Source organism: Passer montanus, unplaced genomic scaffold, assembly GCF_014805655.1.
Source record: "Passer montanus isolate IOZ18808 unplaced genomic scaffold, ASM1480565v1 scaffold54, whole genome shotgun sequence".
NCBI lineage: Eukaryota > Metazoa > Chordata > Aves > Passeriformes > Passeridae > Passer > Passer montanus.
Window position 1 is genome coordinate 262,248 of NW_024370374.1, and position 18,124 is coordinate 280,371.

The following is an 18,124-nucleotide window of genomic DNA, read 5'->3' on the forward strand; positions in this document are numbered from 1 at the left end:
GAACTGTAAGTCTGAAAAGCAGGTGTAGATCAGTTACTCATTTTTGCTTACCTTATTGTAATTCCAGAAAGGATACTGATGAAGTCAGATCAGAGATATAACTTTATATATTAATTTACCTAGGATTATGCTTTTCCTACAGCCCCATTAAAAAAAAAAAACCTCCACAGATCTGTTTACTAGACTGTTGAGAAGTTTAGAAACTGTAGTCCTGGAATACTGGATGAAGCCAGATTGCTCTTTGATTTACAGCTTCATCATTCAGTGTGATTGATGCTGCAACTTGTGTTTACAATGGCAATTAATTTCCATGCACCAAGCCACCTCTGCCTCTTGCTTGAACTTAAGATAACTGGTAAAGCAAGACTATACAGACCTAACTCACTTATATAAAGAACTTGCTGAAATCTGAAAAATATAAACCACTTTTTGGATCTAACTTTCTGTTCAAATCCAGGCTCGGTGTACTTCTGTAATTTCCAGGTTATTAAAAAGTGTTTTTCTTTCTCCAGCTTTTCCATATATCATGTGGTTTGGGGCATATATGTAGTGTTTGGATAGGGAATGAGTGGGATCTTGCATGCTGTTCCCTCTTTGAGCCAAAATATATCGGAGGGGTGTCAGTATGCAGAAATCAAGTGAATGTGATGCATGTCTGAATGAGGCTGCTACGCCTTTAAGCACAAGAACAGCAGAATTTGCTAGATTGGAATTGTCAGTCATGGGTTCCTGGGAGCTGCTTAGGTTGGACCCAGTCATTGGACTAGCTCATGAAGCAGGAGTAGGTGTCCTTTTTATTATAGGTTCTTAGTCTGACTCTGAGTTTAAGTTATAAAAAGCTCGGGGTAGGTCTGAGTGAAAGGGAAAAGGAGAATAAAGCAGTTGGTGCCGCCGGTGTCCTGTGGGATGGGTTAGCTGGGCTGCTATTGCCACCTGGTGGTGCTGGACAGAACCAAAGCACACCTAATTTTCCTTTGCTTTCCCGGATGAGTTGCATGGGATTAAGTATCCACTGGGTATGGATTAGATTTATTATGAATATGCTTTTATTATAGATAATTATTTCAAAGTCGGAAAAAAAGACCCGCAGTATTTAATGATTGTCATTTATTTCGGGAATAGATGATGTTGTAAAAAAATACATAATAAAGCCTTTCTTTGGGGATCATTTTATTCTGAATTGCCAGTACTTGTGTGGCTGGAAACTAATGCAAAAAGTATGACTGATGAATCCAGAATCTGCCTCTTCTGGTACAAAAATGGAACAGGAGGTAAAGTGGTGGCCAGTGGTGACCTCCTAGCATCGGAGTATCTTCATCAGGGACACGCCTGTGACCTGGTGGGATCCTGGTGCAGAGCTAATGAACATCTCTGATTTGCTGCAGCAGGGTTCAATCACTGCATTACCAGGGCAAATTTGATTACCATAAGTGATTAGTCTCTTATCTTGCTGAAGTTAGTGGATCATTATCAAATGATGACTTTTTGCACATAATGTGACTTAATTGTCCTTTCATTAAAAAGAGTTTTATTGCAATCCTTTTAGCAGGGGAATACAGAATAAGTTGTAGTTTCCAGGAAAAAAAGGAGATCACTGTTCAGCCTCTCCTGTTCAATGAAAAAGCCACATTCTGTAGCTTAATCTGTAGGTTCTCTGTCTCTACAAAGCATATGCATCTGCTGGAGCATTTCAGAGCTTTATAGTGTTTTTCAGAGGATAACTGGCATAGGTTATTTGCTGTGAATCTTGCAGGCAGCACTTTGGAGCTAAGATCAGCTTTGTCACCTATGGAAATTTGATCTGACCTGTAGTAGGGGTCTAACCTAGAAGTCTTTTTCCCTCTGTTGTAGCTGCCATGAATTGTGCCACAAAACTCTCTATTTTGTGGGGAGGAAGATGTAAAACCATTAAAGTCACAAGCATTTGCTTGGAATTATGGCTGAAAAAATCTCCATTGTGTTGTCAGGTATGGAAGTTTTCTGTGGAAGTGTTCAAGGCCAGGTTGGATGGGGCTTTAAGCAACCTGGCCTAGTGGAAGTTGTCACTGCCCAGAGGTGACACTGGCCACTGGCAGAGGTGTTGGAACCCGATCGTCTTTAAGCTCCCTTCCAACCCAAACCATGATCCTTCATAATGAAAGAAAAGTGATTTTAATTGAGGAAAAAATATTTCTGAAGCAGCTACACTGTCCTTATAGCTATCATCTTTGGATTTCCAGTTAATATGGTAGTGTGAGCCAATTTAACAGGACCTGAAATACAACTAAATGGTGCCTTTGTGTGCGAAGTCCCCTTCCCCCATGAATATCAAGTGCTAATTTCACTTGGCTTTTTCAAACCATACTCACACTGTATTTTTGGCTGCAGGAGAACCATTTTGACGGCAAAGTGTAGTTGTTTTGTGACTTGCTGTTCTGTATTAAGGCTTATTAGATTTCTAGGCTTATTAGCAGTAATCATAATTTTGCCTAGAAGCAGTTAAACGAGCAGGAAGCAGAATAATTTTTGTCAGTCACTTGTTAACAATTTTAATTCTTAATTCCCTGAAATGGAAGCCAGACCTTATTTCTCATGTGTGATGTTTTGTTTGTTTTTTCTTTCTTTCTGTTTCATATGCTCATATGCTGGTTCATATGCTTAATCCTCACAGTATTTGGAAAATGAATTGGATCATGGTGGCACAAATGCTGCTTACAGTGATCCCTGGTTGTAACGTGCAGTGAAAAGGGATGAAAGGAAGTAGATTGAATTTGAGGTGTATTTTTTGGGTTTTTTTTTTTTTTTTTTTTTTTTTTTTTTTTTTTTTTTTGGGGGTTTTTTTTAAAAGTTTGTTTTGGGGTTTTTTTTGCAAAGACTTTGAACATTTCTAGTCTTTTCTGTGGTTCTGCCAGCACACCAGAAGGTCTTTAAAGACCATTGTTCTTCCCAGTCCGCTGATGGACACCTTCTTGGTCTCCTTCATCCCAGGCTCTGCTCCCCCTGGAAGCAGCAGGTGAATGGTGGTGACACGAAGGTGGTTGCTGGAACTGGTTCAGGATGGGTTTTAGGTGTGTTTTACTGCCCAGGTGAGTGTGAGGCTTCTCAGGTAGGCAGCAAGTGGAGTGCAGGCACCCCTGGCACGAGTAAGAGTCACCCTGGTGCTGTTGGGCTGTGCTCAGAGGATGCTGCAAGGTGAGGGGTTTAGCTGAGCTGGCTCTTAGTGACAGGTAAAAGTGGACTGAAATGAACTTATTTAAGGATACATTTGTTGGGCTTTCCCTTTAGATTTAAACCCACTTAACATAAGGGAGCAATATCTTGACGGAATGTTTTGGGTGGAGACAAAGCCTGCCATCCCCAGCTCAGGCAGTCTGACCTGCCCTGTTCAATTCAGCCAAAGAGGTCCCTCACTTTTTATTGTTCAGGAATGCTCTGTCACAGAAAGACAATGCATTCCCAAACCATATGAACAGGACACAATTTTTGGAAGGCATCCTCAGGCAAATGTCTCTTTTTACCTCGGTCTCTTCCCTCCTCTTCTCTTTCCTGTTCTTGGGACTTGGATGAACCAAACCTCAAAGTTTCCAAGCACAGATCAGTGCAATGCCCGTTCTTTTGGGCCAAGTGCTTGGAGAATAAACCAAGCAGCATTAATAATATTTATCTGCAGAGGAAAACTAATAATAGCTTGTTCTCAGGTTTGTTTATTTTTCCTACTCACCCTAGTGAAGTGCTGTAACAGTAGCAGCAGATTCTTTTTTTTTTTTCTTGGTCTGTGATTTGAACTCTGTGTAACTAGGCTAGAGGTTGGAAACTAATCTTGTTTTCAGAGGCTCCTTGCCTCTGAAAATAACATTGTGCTCACAGCTACCACATTTTAGGACATTCAGAGCATAGTTTGACACAATTTTAAAATACCTAAATAGCTTAAAAGCAGTATTAGAATCTCCTCTCTGGGGCATGGCCTGCCACCAGTGAAGAAATATTTAATAAAAATGAGAAATATTTAATTTATTGTAATAAAACAGGTCTGATTCTTTTATATCTTACACCTTATGTAATTGCTTGTTATACTAGTCGAATATTAAAGTGAAATGCTAAATTACATCGTCAAACTAAAAGGCAAAGAAGAATCAGATCCCATAAATCTTAATTGGATTTTCTTTTTTTTTTTTTTTCTTTAGTTATGATATTAAGGTACACTGAGAACAGGCTAGCAATAATTTTTAGTACTGACATATAAGCTAGACACACAAGTGATAGGAAGTGGTGCAAGTAGGTGGGAAAATTGCCTGGTATTCTAATATAACTTTATAACTGAAAACCTGTTAACAGTTTAAGTGAATCCTAGTCAAAATGCTGATGGTATGCTCTTAGACAGGCATCTCAAATTGAGACTGATAACTGAGTTTTCTTAGTAAATGCTAATTATTTCATTCAAGTCAGACTGGGCTGTAGGTCATAGTCTAGATCAGGCCAGTCTGGGGAGCAGATTAAAGTAACATGCACTTCTTTGCCCCATCATGGAAATACAGTCCAATTCTTAGAGTGATTTGAATAGTAATAAAACTCTCTTTGACATTTATGGGGTGCAGATGTGCTCTGTTCATTAGTGCAATATAAGGTGAACTCACCAAAATGCTTCTGGTTGTTTACAGTGGGGCATGATGTAGCTTTGTTTTATTTATTCATATTTTCTATTTGTCTCATATTTTGAGATGCAGAAGAATAACAGTGCCAGTAAGCCATGGGAGTAATCCTTGTGATAATATGTGGGAAAATAATATTAAAGTAAAAACCTATATTCATAGCTCTGTGGTATTTTACTAATCCATCAAAAACAGAAACCCAGTTTTTTTAGCAAAATGTTTAAGTTTATTTTCAAGCAAGTGATAATGCCTTTAGAATACCAGAAGCATTAATTGGACATCAACCCCAGGGACTAGAAAAGGTTTTCTTAGATAAAACTTGTTTTCAGAACCCCTATCTGAGGCAGCTCATAATTTCTCTACCCTTTAGTGGAAGCTATCTCTTTTAAAGTAGCACAAATATGTTGAGATTTGGCTGCCTGTATCCAGCATTATGAATAAGAATTTGCATTTATATGCAGCCTAGAAGAGTCTTTCAAGATAAATATCATCATCTGCTTTTTTTTTTTGTTATTACTATTTCTGTTTCTGTCCTCAATTTCAGAGTACAGGGAAAAGTATATAAAAAGTAGCTAAGTAATATCTTTAGTTGACTTTTAGACTGCTGCAAACTCTTTTGAGCTTGAATGGATCTCAGGTTTTTCCCCCCTAGGTTGATGATGTGGCAGGATGAAAATTGAAAGAAAAGTTGAAAGCAAGTGGAAAGGATAATATTTGAAATAATAATAAAAAAAAGAGGCAAATTTTAGGAAAAATTGTTTTCCAGTCAATGGACTTAATAGATTATATATATTAATTATTTTTTATGATCTTGTAGAGTAGGGAGAAACATGAAGTAAGTTAGTTCTTGTCACTTCTGCTATTATCAAACAGTAGTAGAGCAAGAAAAGTTCCAGCTGCCCACAAGTGCAGTGAGCCAAGGGGGAGGCTGGCAGAGGAGGTGAGGGGAGAGCAGCTGGAAGGGAGGTACAAAGGAGCAGAAGGAGCCCAGACAATTGGAGACCTTTTTGCTCTAAAAGGCTGATCTTTTAACATGTTGGAATACTATGGAAGGGTGCACCACAATGTGCTCCACTACACTTTGAAACTCTGTTATTGAACATCTTGTGTGCACGTTTCTACCCCGCTTTTATCTTAAGAGTTTGAGGGATTATCAAAGGAGACATGCATTGTTCTCTGTCATTAAGGCTCTAATTATTTAATTCCTTGTATCTTTGTTTTGTAATGTCAAATTAGCGCTGCTCTGGCTGCAGCCTGTCATTTCCCCATGACATGCACAATGAGTGTTATTCTGTGAAAAATTGAAGAATTGGTGCATTCAACTCAACAGACTCTGAGTATGTAGAGGAAGAAGAATTACTTTTTGCTATGTGTGATTATACCAAGTAATTGAGCTTTTCACAAGTGTCCCCTGTATTAAAAACAGCAACAAAAAACCTCAAAAGACAACAAACAAGTGTTTCTCAGTTTCTCACTATAGTTTAATTTCTTAGCTCAAGTAGAAGTTTCACTGAGGGTACAGTACTCTTATGGGAACTAAAAATAAATTTTGGTTGGGCTGCTGAATGAAATGTAAATTTATTGAGAGAGAGGAGAGTCTTGTTGGGCATCCAGCTTGGGTACTTGGGCATCCCTAGCAGGGATTTTCCTCTGTTTCCACAGGCCCATTAATTTATAATGTGCGGGCTTTCAAAACCAACTGTTGCTGTGCAGCAGCTGGCAATGTGCCTTGCTCTAGTTAAAAGCCTGCACGAAGAGCTTTTCTTCATCATGTTACCTGCCATTTGGGTAAGAGATGAGATCTACCCCAGCTCTGCTGTCCCCAGTAGTGTTGGTCTCTCACCAGCTCTTCCACAGTAAGAAGCATTTATCATGAAAATACTAGACTGCATTTCATAACCTATGTTCATATCTCCAGATGGTGCCTTCAGGGAGCTGATTATGGCTGATGACTGAAGGGGGAATGGTGCATTCCTGAAGTCACCTGTGCCTTCAGCGGGGCACACAGAAGGTGGTTCTGTGGGGCTGGCAGCAGCTCCCTCCCATCTCTGGGTTGAGCAGGAACAGCAAGGAGAGCTGTGCAGGACTGCCTATGGTGAAATCAGCCTCTGACTCAGAGCCATGCCATGAGCAAAGCATGGAAGCTTTCAAAGCTGGTGCTCTAATAAACAACCAAAAACTAATGGCATGGCCCTTATGATTCCATTAGCATTGTTCCATGCCATTGTCAACAAACTCAAAACAAGCCTGGGCATTGTATTTACTTGTTTAGAAATTAAGAAGCTGGTTCAGAAGGCAGTGCTGGAAACCTAAGTGTGAGGAGAACAGCAGCATCCAGAAACCTTCTGTGGACACTGGAAATACATATTTGAAATCAAATTAGTTGGGAAGATCTGATTATGGCGCTTCCATCAATAATAGGTTAATAACTGCTTTTATATATAATAACAGGCAAACTGCTCAATAGATTCAACTCTAAATAGAGCCTTAGGATGGCCTGGGTTGGAAGGGACCTTAAAGATCAGATTCTTACAACCCCTCTGCCCTGAGCAGGGACATCTTTCACCAGACCAGATTGCTCAGAGCCCCATCCAGCCTGGCCTTGGACACTTCCAGGGATGGGGCAGTCACAGCTTGTCTGGGCAACCTCTGCTAGGGTCTCACCAGCCTTACAGTAAACAATTTCTTCCTTAAAATCCATTCTAAACCTTCTCTCAGTTTGAAGTCATTCCCCTGTGTCATGTAAAAAGTCTCTTTCTATCTGTCTTTTAGCCTCACTTCTGGTACTTGAAGGCCACCCCTAATAAATGCACCCCTAATAAAGTCATTATATACTTCAGTACTTCTGTATTTGTATGCATAAGTAATGTCATAATATAAACTTCAACTCAAATCTGCCACATAGGCTCTTTGGGTCACAGAATTTTGTGCTCTTGAATTAGCAACCACATCATTTAAAAGTGAAGTATAAAGAGTTTGGCAAATGGATCTGATGGATACCAGTTGTTATCAAGTGTTCCAGGTGGCTGATCAAGGCTATGAGTAACAGCTATTTTTTAATTAAATCTTGGTATGTATTCTTTTGTGGGACAGGTTTCAGAAGTTATGGTGAGAGATCCTGTGTTAGCACTAAGCAGCTTTGTCTACAGAATAATTGAATCACTTTTTTGTACTATTCTGCATCTGCTTAAGTAGAATTGCTTAGTTATTTTAAATGCTTGCTGTTCAGGGTAGTTGGCAAAGACTTGGCAGAAGCAGAGCAAATAACATTTTCCTGTCTGTATTTTAGTCTGTCTATTAAAATAATATGACTGAAGAATTAGTCTCAAATATAGTAAGTCAATCTATTTTTGTTTGATATCAATACTATTATTTTTTATGTGTTGGGCAACTGGGGAAGGGCATGTTGGATGATAGAGCTGTAAGTGTGGGCTGGGATTATGCTCCAATCCAAAGACAACACTGCCCTTAGACTTTTGGAGGAGGACCCATAGGTTTCCTTGGCAAAGATAATCCCTGGATTACTTTCCTTTTCAGACTTTTGGACTGTGGGTCCAGGGTGGTTAGGAGTGACGATCTGAGCACTTGTGTCCCTCAGACTACAGTGTGAATTTATTGCTCTTCATCATCTGGATGACCTTGTTAATATTGTCAGCATTGCTTAACCAGTCCATATTCAGTCTACTAGTATTTTTATTACTTTATTTAGTGGCTTTTTTCCCCTAACACATTGTGTTCTGAATCAAGATTTTGATTTTTTTTTTTTTTTTTAATCCCCCAGACCTGGCTTGGGGCACATCTGGGAGAAAACTTCCAGAAGGGGCCCCCCCAGAAAGCCAACCCACACGGCCCCTCCCCCCAACCAGTTTGGGAAAAATTTCCTTGGAGAGAAGTGGAAATAACTGTTTATTTAACAGGCAAAGCACTCCCCAGCAGAAAAAACGAACAATACCAGATGACAAAACTCATTTGCCGCTCTGAAGAGACAACAATTTCAGAAAGCCTCTCCTGTGGGCGGTCGCTCTGTTATCAGTCCCTCTGGCTCTGGGAAAGGCTGCCGCCCAGAGCAGGGCCCGCTAGGCCACAAGGGGCAAGCTCTCGGTGCCCCCCGGTCCCAGTCCGGAGCAGGTTCCAACAGTTCCCAGAAAAGGGAAAGAAAAAAACAGTCCAGCAGAAAACTTCTCTGCCTCAGCTATTTAGTTAATAGCTAAATTAACTAAAAAGAAAAGGAGGGCCCAGATCTGCTCTCTCCATGCCCAGACAACACAGTCCAGCTGAATGTGGAGGAGTGTTGCTTTTAGAGGAGTGAATGCAGTCTCTGATCACAAACTCCGTGCTTCTTCTTCTCCCCACCTTTGCTCTCAGAACTAGTTTTGAAGGCACAGAATATAATATCCAGCATAAACAGAACACACGATTGGAGATAGGGATAGGGATAATCTCACCCTAGGACACCCAGCAATTTCTTGGTGCACTGGTGAGCTGTTGAGTACCAGCAGACTGGGATTTGGGATAGAGCACAGGAATGTTTCCATTACTTGTATATTCCTTGGAATCCTTGACAGCTGCGGTATGTTACATTGGGTTGCTGGCAGGAGTCAGGTGGTAGTAAAGATTTGAGTCGGCCGGAACAGATCTGTGGCTGACTGATACACTTTAGTGGGGAACTTAGAAATAACCTTTGATGATAAATAAAACAGCAATAAATGTGATAATTCACTCTTACTTCCTCCATAAAACAGTCCACATGACTTCTGCTGACTTGCTTAGATTTTTTTAAAATTAGTTCACGTTATGATCTCATATTTGCCCTTACTCTTCTCTGACAAATGAAAAGCAGATATTTGGATCTTGTGATCTGCATTTTTCAGTCCTTAAGTCATTCTCACGGCTCCTCTCTGAAGGCTCTCCAAAGGTTCAACCTGTTGAACTGTTTTACACATCCAGCATTAAACCCAGCAGGTGATAAAGCCTGTTCTTGTTTGATAAACCCCTGTTCTTATGTGCAAGTATTGCATCACCCCTAAACCAGAGCACAAACCCGGGCATCCTGATGGTACATCATGGCTGTGATGCTCTCTCCAGGTGCACTGAACTCATGGAGAGCCATTTGCTCTGTCACGTTCTTAGGTTCTCCTCCTTACAAGATTGCATTTGCTGCGTTAACACCTTTTTATGGTTCTAGTCATGATGAAATTATAGATGAACTTCTCTTGCTTTGATCTTCCTCTTTTCTTACCATGTACATCTCCCATTACTGATGTATCAACAACAAATTTTGTAGCCCCTTTTAGGGTTTGCTCCAAAAAGTAGGGCTGAAAATTATTCCTGTCACAGTCAAGCTGCTTATTTTTGTAAATATAATATCTCACATATCACATTTTTAAACCTGTTAACTCCTTTTCAGTCCACCAGATGTTTGCTGGGTTGATTTGTTATTATTCTGGTTTTCACCATGCCAGGTGAAAATAAGGCAAGAGCCTCCTCACATAATCACATCAGTGATATCACTTTTGTAAGCTCCTGTGAACTCAGCAGAAAATACCAGTTTAACAAGACATGTTTTCCAGAGAAAGGATTCTCATTTGCCAGTAATAATACTGTCTGCTTCAGCTGTTCATTAATTGAGTTTCTGTCTCTTTTTGTACTTCTGTCTGGGACTGGTGGGAGGTTGTGACTATCAAGGCCATTTCATTCTCTTTGATCTGGTACCCAGCACCAGCTGTCTCTGTGTCCTCCAGAACCTCCCAACAACTGCCAAAAATCAAGAGTAACCATGTGGGCAGCTCCTTCATTAGGTCCTCTAATCGTGCTACTCAGTGCAAAGCATCTCTTCTGCTGGTTTAGAAAATGTTGAATTCAGAGGCTCCTACTCAACACCATTTTGAGGGCTTTTTTGGAATGAAAATGGTTGAGCATCTGTTATGATTCCATGAGCTAGGCTTCTGTTCTCTCCCAAATCATGCTTAGCAAAATACTGTTATTGACAGCTTCAAGATTTCTAGGATGCTTTAAAGATTATAATTTGTAGATATTTCCATGTGTAATGCATGAAGAGAAGACATACGTTATATAGTAAAAAACAAATAAAACTGTAGCTTTTAGTGAACAGAAGATTGTGGTCTTTTTGACCAAAATGCATTGGAATGCAGTAATAAAACTCTCTAATATGCTTTCTTTTCCAGATTAAAAAAACAAGCAACCCACACAAAAAAAACCCAAACCCAAAACAACAACAACAACAAAAAAACCCCAAAAAACCAAAAAAAAAACCAAAAAACCCCAAAAAAAAAAAAAAAAAAAAAAACAAAAAACCCCCACCCCCCCCCCAAAAAAAAAAACCAAACAAAAAAACCAGCAAAATGTTGATGTGTTTAAAAAGCAAAAGTAATGGGTATGTACAGGAGTGTGGCTTTGTTTAATGACGGCAGAGCAAGTTGTTAGCACACATATTTTTCATAGGCAAACAATGAATTATTACTGAACGGATTTCCCCAAGCTTTCTTTATAGTAATGTTGCACGGATGACGACTGTGTGCACTGAGTTCATTCATAATGTTTCCAACACCTGTTTCCTCCTGTTTTTCCAGCAGTGTTATTTGGAAAGCATTGGAATCTGGAAGCATGTCTCATTAGAACACCGGGTTTGCTGGGGACACGTGTTTCTGTGTCATTGAAGGCTTGCTGGTGAATAACAAGTGTATTGTTCAGCACTTTAATAGGGAAGTTTAGATGCCCATTAGGGCTGTAAATAATGTCCTTTCCTGAAGGTTCAACTTAATATTGACCCCATGTCATCATGTATGTGTTGCTGAAGATCATAATAAAGGCTTAGAGAGCTTGAATGCTTTATGGTTTTAAAGGATTCAAATACAAGCAAATATCTGGTCCTTGTTCTCTTTTGAAATTGGGCATTGTATGGGAAAGGCATCTCCTGGATCCCTCAGCAAAGCTGGGGCACTGCAACTGGGGAGGAACTCCTGCCGTGATTCTGCCAGGGGGCAAGAGGTCATGCATGGGTTTTACCAGCTTCAGTCCTAACCTTATCTCTTTCACTGTGTTGTGGGAGCCTGAAAGGGAGATAGGAAGATGAAAGGCAGCTCCAAAGTCTTACTTTTTAATGGAAGAAATAAATTCCGGTTACACCTGGCAATGCTATCAGCGAGGCATCTTCATCCCAAATCAAGGCTGGCTTGGGAAAATCCATTAAATAAAAGTATCTAAAAGCAACACAGATTTTAGTTAAGGATATTAATTGGCTTAAAAAGTGATTGGGAGGCAAAGAGCTTACACCTCAGGAGCTTTGCTTTATTAGTATTTCAGGGTGATTACATGTGTCTCTGTCCACATTCAGTGTGCTCAGCTGGCTCAAACAGGGATAAAATGAGGAAACACTCAAGCATGAGCCACACTTTAGTTAAGGTAAAAACAGACAGCAAACTGTGTTCAAAGAAACAAGACTGGCTGACTGAAGAGTTCTTCCATCCATATCTGGTCTTTTAATCTGCTTTTTGTAGCTGGGGCAGTTTGGCTCTACTCTGTTCCCTGGGTCCCAGAAATGGAGTTTTTCCCTGTGATGGTAGATAAAAATCTGCCATTTTCTGAGACCTCTTCTTCGTTTCTTACAGTTCCTGATTTTGGCACTAGGTTGAGTGCTGAATGAAAGTATTTGGCCGTTCAAACTGGCAGAGCAGATCATCCACAACCTTTTAAGAGACTTAGGAAGTGTCTGAGGCAACGCTGACTTGTGCTGTGTGCTGTCTTGGCCCTTTGTACAGGCTGTAATCCTGCAAGTGTAGAGCTCCACTTGTCTCAGTTCCCTTGGTTTTTTGCCTGAAGCTGGTGTGTTTTTTGGAAGCAGAACACCATCATGTCAGGATATTCAGGCAGATGCCAGCAGGTCGATGGGAAGCCCTGGCAATGCTCCCTCTGGACTAGCAGCAGGGAAGGGACAAACTGAAGCTCAGCGAGGAGCGCACCGCAGGCACTTGCAGCTCCTCCAAGGTACTGTGAGTTTCTTAGAAAATCCTTCTGGCATCATACCCAGGCTTCTCCCTCCCAGTGCACGCATTCATTCCCTCATTCATGAGTCTGTCAGCAGGTTTTTGTCTCAGCCTCTGAACCTCCTGAAGACCATACATCTTATTTCAAGCCCTGGAATGGGCTGTGACCTTCTCCTCTTCTGAGTGTTGTAGGAATGACCTTTCAGCAGGGTACTTGCTTACGTAGAGGGCTGGCTGGGAAGATTTGGCTGTGCTAGGGCTTTGGTCCATGTTGGTCCGAAGGAAAAGAGCAAGAGTTCTTTATTCTCAGAAGAGGATTCAGATTTTACTTCTGTGGTTCAAAGGTAACCTGTATGCATAAAGTCTTTGAGTGCTTTCAACATGCAGCTCTTTCTCTGTACGTAGCTATTCAAGCTACCAGACTTGGTAGGGCAATTATTTTTACAGTGCAGGAATATATGATTGTTTGTTTCAATAATTATTCCTTCTTTGTTATCACTTAAAATAATAAACTAGAACAAGAGAACAATTACAGACTGAAAAAATTAAATCTTTAAGTTGTGGAAGCATAACTGTTAAGGAAACAACTTCAGTAAGAAGGCATGTGTGTTTTTTCCTTATGGAAAAGGGTATTTACAGAATTTCAAATGCCAATTTACTGGTTTGTTGTATTTCTTGAGCAACATACTGAGTGGATACATGAAGCAGTCTTGACAGTAAAATCATAAAAAAGGGGAATTTTCAGATAGGAAAGTGATCACTTTGAGTACAATTTGGTCCATTAATTTTTTAAAAAATGGTGATTTAACAATTAGAAAATGATATTAAAATGCTAGTGGGCTCTGGATCCATTACCTGTGGGTTATGCCTGTGGTAATTTCTTGCCTCTTCTCCTGCAGCCAGCCAAGTTCTCTTTATGTGAATCAAAACTTGTATTTGGAGGGAGGGTGCAAAAAGGGTGGCCTGAGGAATTCCTTCAAAGGTATTTTAATTCCCCATATTTCCCTGCCCTTTATCAGGTGTAACACCTTCTGCAGAGCAGAAGGGTGAGGAGTGTGGTTCCCACTGATTTAGTGGTGATTTCACAGGACCTTGGGCAAGAGCAGGCATGAATCCTCCCACAGCCGAGTATCTTGTTTGGGCTGCTTGCCGGGCAAGGTGCTCCAGGGGAACAGGGGAGCTGTTTTCAGAGGGGTGCAAGAGATCACCTATGGAATAGCCTGGCATTTACAGAGATCTTCAATAGCTGTATCTGAAATGTGATGTGGCAAATTCTGATATACTGATTATTCTAAACACTCTCCCTATCCTCTTGTTTATGTTCCTGAAGGCAATCTGCGATGCTCCACCTGTTGAATAATTTTTAAGGCAGAATATTCTTCCCTTTCACTCAGGGCAAGCCTCGTCCTTTCCCACCCTACCAGACTTAAGTATAAACCCAGTTTTGAGTGGAAGCAGCTCGGGCCAAATTCAGATACAACATGACAGCTCCATAACCTGTGCTTTTAACAGAGCCAGGCTGCCAAAATGGGAAGAAACCCCTGTAATTCGCAGTTTTGCTTTAAAATGCGCCCGGTACCCTTAAGCATCTCGCAAAAATGCGGCTTGGCGCTCGGTTAATCTCTGTTTTCCAGTGTTTCTGGGCTCAGCTTCCACCGAGTTCCCCGCCTCTGTGCTAAACCCCTCCCCGGGCCGGGCCGGCCGGGCCCGCCGGGGTCACCCCCGCCCCGAGGGGTGCGAGGATCCTCCCCCGGCGCGGAGGGACCGCCCGGGCCCGCGCGTCCCGGCATGGCCGGGCCCGACCCCGCCAGCCGCGGCCGCGGACACGCGCGGGCAGCCCCGGGGCGCGGCAGGTGCCGGCCGGACCATGAGCGTGATGCTGTGGCGCTGGGAGCAGAACAACAGCACCATGAAGCTGGTAAGGACCTCGGGAACATCCCGGGACTGCCGCTGATCGAGAGAAAATTCCCCTTGCACGGTTCTCATTAGCGAGCAGGGGTACCTAGGGTGGCAGGGCTGGTGCTGGACCGATGTGCTCTCCAAGCGGATGCTCTTTTCTATGGAGTCGCAGCCGGATTTGTTACTTATTAAGTCATATTTTGGGCTTGTTTAGGTCTGCTTGTTGTTTCATCTCTGTAGTTAGGCTTTTTTAAAACTAAGAACAGAATCATCAGTTATGTGTGTAGCTCTCTCCCTCATCTTCATTTATTTACTGTCTTTCTTATTGTTTTCTTCTTGGAAGCAATTTTCTCTCTTTCAGTTTTGCTGGTATAATTTTGTCGCCTGGGAGCATTTGGAGTTTTGTTTGCTCGATAGTTTTTGTTTTTAAATTCTCCCTTCCCTTTTCCCTCGTCCCCGTTTCTTTCTTCCCCTTTCCTGAAAAGTAAAAAACCCCACTGCACATTGTAAGTATAAAGTGTGTGGCTGCTCCATTCCTGCAGCATAAATCAGCTCAGAAAACCCACATATCTGCCTGTCTGCTTGAATTACTGTCCATACCAAGATATAAACTCTGATCAAAACTTAGACTTCTCATCAGCAGCTCTTTTTTTTAAGCTATTTGATGTAAAGAATCTCAGTACAGTGCTTGTCTAAGATAGCTTTAAATCTGTTTTCTGTGTGTCTCTGGCAGATTATTTAAACAAAGAAAATTACATTTCTATGCAGTTTTTAGAGGAAAGATTTATTTTCCTGAGAAATTTGTAATAAAGCCGCAGGATTTGCAACAGGTCTAATCCTTTAGCCTTTATGTGTGAAAACTCTGTTGAAGTCCGTGTGGGAGTTCCCAGCAGCTCTTCCTATCAGGCTCTGCAATCAAATTTATAGCGCGGCTGGTAATGTAACAATCTCTGATTTTACATATTTTCCTCGCAAGGAATGAGGTGATAAACACGTGTTAGTGAAGGAGCTTTCAGCTCTGGATACAGCAGCAGCCCTTCACATGGATCAGATAGTTTCGGATGTTTCACGCATGAGTAGCCCCTGGAATAATGAATTTGCGAGCTGGCAGTGGAAGTTGGCGGCTTTGTGTGGGGGTTGCCCAAGCCTGGTTCCAGCTGAAGCCAAGTGTTTTGGGAGGGAGGTTAAAGTGAGTCCTTTCTCTCGCTTTTCATATGCAAAGAGCTCTTTAGGAAGCAGAAAGAGTTTATGTACACAGGTGTATTGCAAAGTCTTTGCATATACATTGGCCTTTAAACCCGGCCCCAGTGGGCTAAGCAAGCAGCACCAGCACCTGAGAACTGAGCTATGAATTCAAGCAGAGAAAAGGAGATGTGAGGAATCATATACTTGGTGGTGTCCAACAAAATCCACGTGATGCTCAGAGTGGAATAAAAGTACTGGATTTACCCACTTCTTGGGCAGGAGGAGAAAAGATAAAATCCTTCACCCCATACCCTGCTCGTGACCCACATTCCCTGTCAAGCAGCAGACATTTATTGCCCCTGTAATTCGGGAATTGCAGAGGTTTGCCTTGTGGGACCGCCTCCTGCCTGGTGTGGTTTGCTGGGTGCTGTCTCGGGGGGCCTGGCAGGATTCTGGCTCAGCTTTGTGCAGAACTCTTCCAGAGGCTTTGGCTAGTCTTGATAAAGTGGATCAAAGAAAGAAAACTTTAAAATTATATATATATATATGTGTGTGTGTGTGTGTATGTATATAGTTTATTTATATATTGATATTTATTATATATAAAAAAATATATAAAATATATATCTTATGTATTTAAGAATTATTTATATATTATTTACTAATTTCTATCTTTCATTTATATATATATATTATTTTTGTACATATATATAAATAATTCTCAGATAAGTGAGTGTCCAAGTAAATACCTCTGACCTTGCCTTTCTGCTTTCTCTCCTCCTCCTGCCTTTGGTCCACTGAGGTTTCTGTGGAAAAAAGAATGAGAAAATGTTTGCCAGTGACTGCTTAGGGTGAGCTTTGTCGGCTACTATGCCGACAAAAGTCAGATATGTTCTGCTGAGTTTTGGGTGGCGATGGCAGAAATCGATTGGCGGTTGAAATGGTAAGATTCAGAGTATGGAAACAGGGTTTTTTTCAGGTTTGTAATAGAGGACTTTTCAGGCAGCAGGATCTATCTGTTTGGTGTTACCACAAAATCCCCAAATATCAGATCCTACAAGACTTAGATAAGTTCATAAAAATTGTGATGTTGCCATAAGTGTGCAACGTGGAATAAGTATTTAACTCTGCTGAAACTCTGTGTTGGTAACTCTTTTTTCATAATACTATCCTTGAATAATTTTGGGGGGTGGTGGCCTAATTTTTTTCACACACTATACAATCCATTCAGCTGCCATCTTGTCGTCTTGAATTAGCTGCAAAATACAAGGTTGCTTTCATCGTTGGTATGTTTACTGGGCAGTCATGTCAGGTCTCTTGCCAGTCTCTCTGGAGCATATTGATGTTATTTCTGGACATTCAGAGGAGTGGCCAGACAGTAAGCAAGATCATTTTCTTGCTGAATAGACTATGTCGACTTGCTAAGGTGTTGCCAACTCATGGGACAAAAACAATGAATTGTGTAGCTTGCTCCTATTTGTCCTGAGTGACTTGTGCACAGCTGATAAACAAAATTATTTTGACCTCAGAGTTCCTTATTCCTGGGTTTCTAAAAACAAATGTTTAATTTTGATTTTATTTCCATTTTACATTTGAGACTAACAATATTTCAGGGTAGATCACTCTTTCTTTTTAACTGTTCTGAGTCAGCTTCACACCTTAATGCAAACACCTTTTTCTAATGTAATCAAAACAAGGATCGTTCCCACTCACTGTTTTATGGCTTTAAGAATTCACAAGAGGTTGTAAAAAGCATGTGATCCTGTTTCTTTCTGCCAAGTTTGAATTGCCCCGTACATATCCTACAAGCCCTCAGCCTTGAAGCGTGTGTATACAACGCATACAAATATGAGAATGCTGCAGCCTTTTATGAGGTTTTTCCTGCTATTGTATCAGTAAAAACATGTTAACTAACCTGTCAGTATGTTACTCGCAGTAGAGAACCTTTCCAAGTTAGGCTTTCTTTTGTGTGTGGTTGGTTTGTGTTAGATTGGAGGTCTTGGTTTTTTGGGTTTTTTTTTGGTTTGTTTTTTTGTTTGTTTGTTTTTGTTTGTTTTGTTTTCTTGGTGGGTTTTTTTGGGGGGGGTTTGGGTTGGTTTGGTTTGGTTTGGGTTGTGTGTTGTTTGGTTTTTTGAGCTCGTAAGAAACTTTTTTTTTGGTTTGTTTTTTTGTTTGTTTGTTTGGTTTTGTTTGTTTGTTTTGTTTTCTTGGTGGGGTTTTTTGGGGGGGGTTTGGGTTTGTTTGGTTTGGTTTGGGTTGTGTGTGTGTGTGTTTGTTTGGTTTTTTGAGCTCGTAAGAAACTAATGAATGAAAACCCTATGTATGTGTTCTCAAGATGATACATTCTGTGTCTGACAGGGTGTAATAAATGACCCCAAGGTAAGCCTGTATTGAAAGATTCGTTTCTTT

The 18,124-nt window shown here is 40.9% G+C and overlaps 1 protein-coding gene across 10 annotated transcripts in view; it reads left to right on the forward strand.

The window, feature by feature from the left end:
• NAV2 (neuron navigator 2) overlaps positions 1–18,124 on the forward strand; it is a 372,985-nt gene that overhangs the window by 184,877 nt on the left and 169,984 nt on the right. Inside the window, exon 1 of one of the 10 annotated variants that reach the window (XM_039724989.1) lies at positions 14,401–14,549. The exons of the other annotated variants lie outside the window; for them this stretch is intronic. Coding sequence (XP_039580923.1) covers positions 14,499–14,549 — 51 coding nt within the window. The 5' untranslated portion in view covers positions 14,401–14,498. Of the gene's footprint in view, positions 1–14,400; positions 14,550–18,124 lie in introns of those variants that run through there. 10 annotated transcript variants of the gene reach the window in all.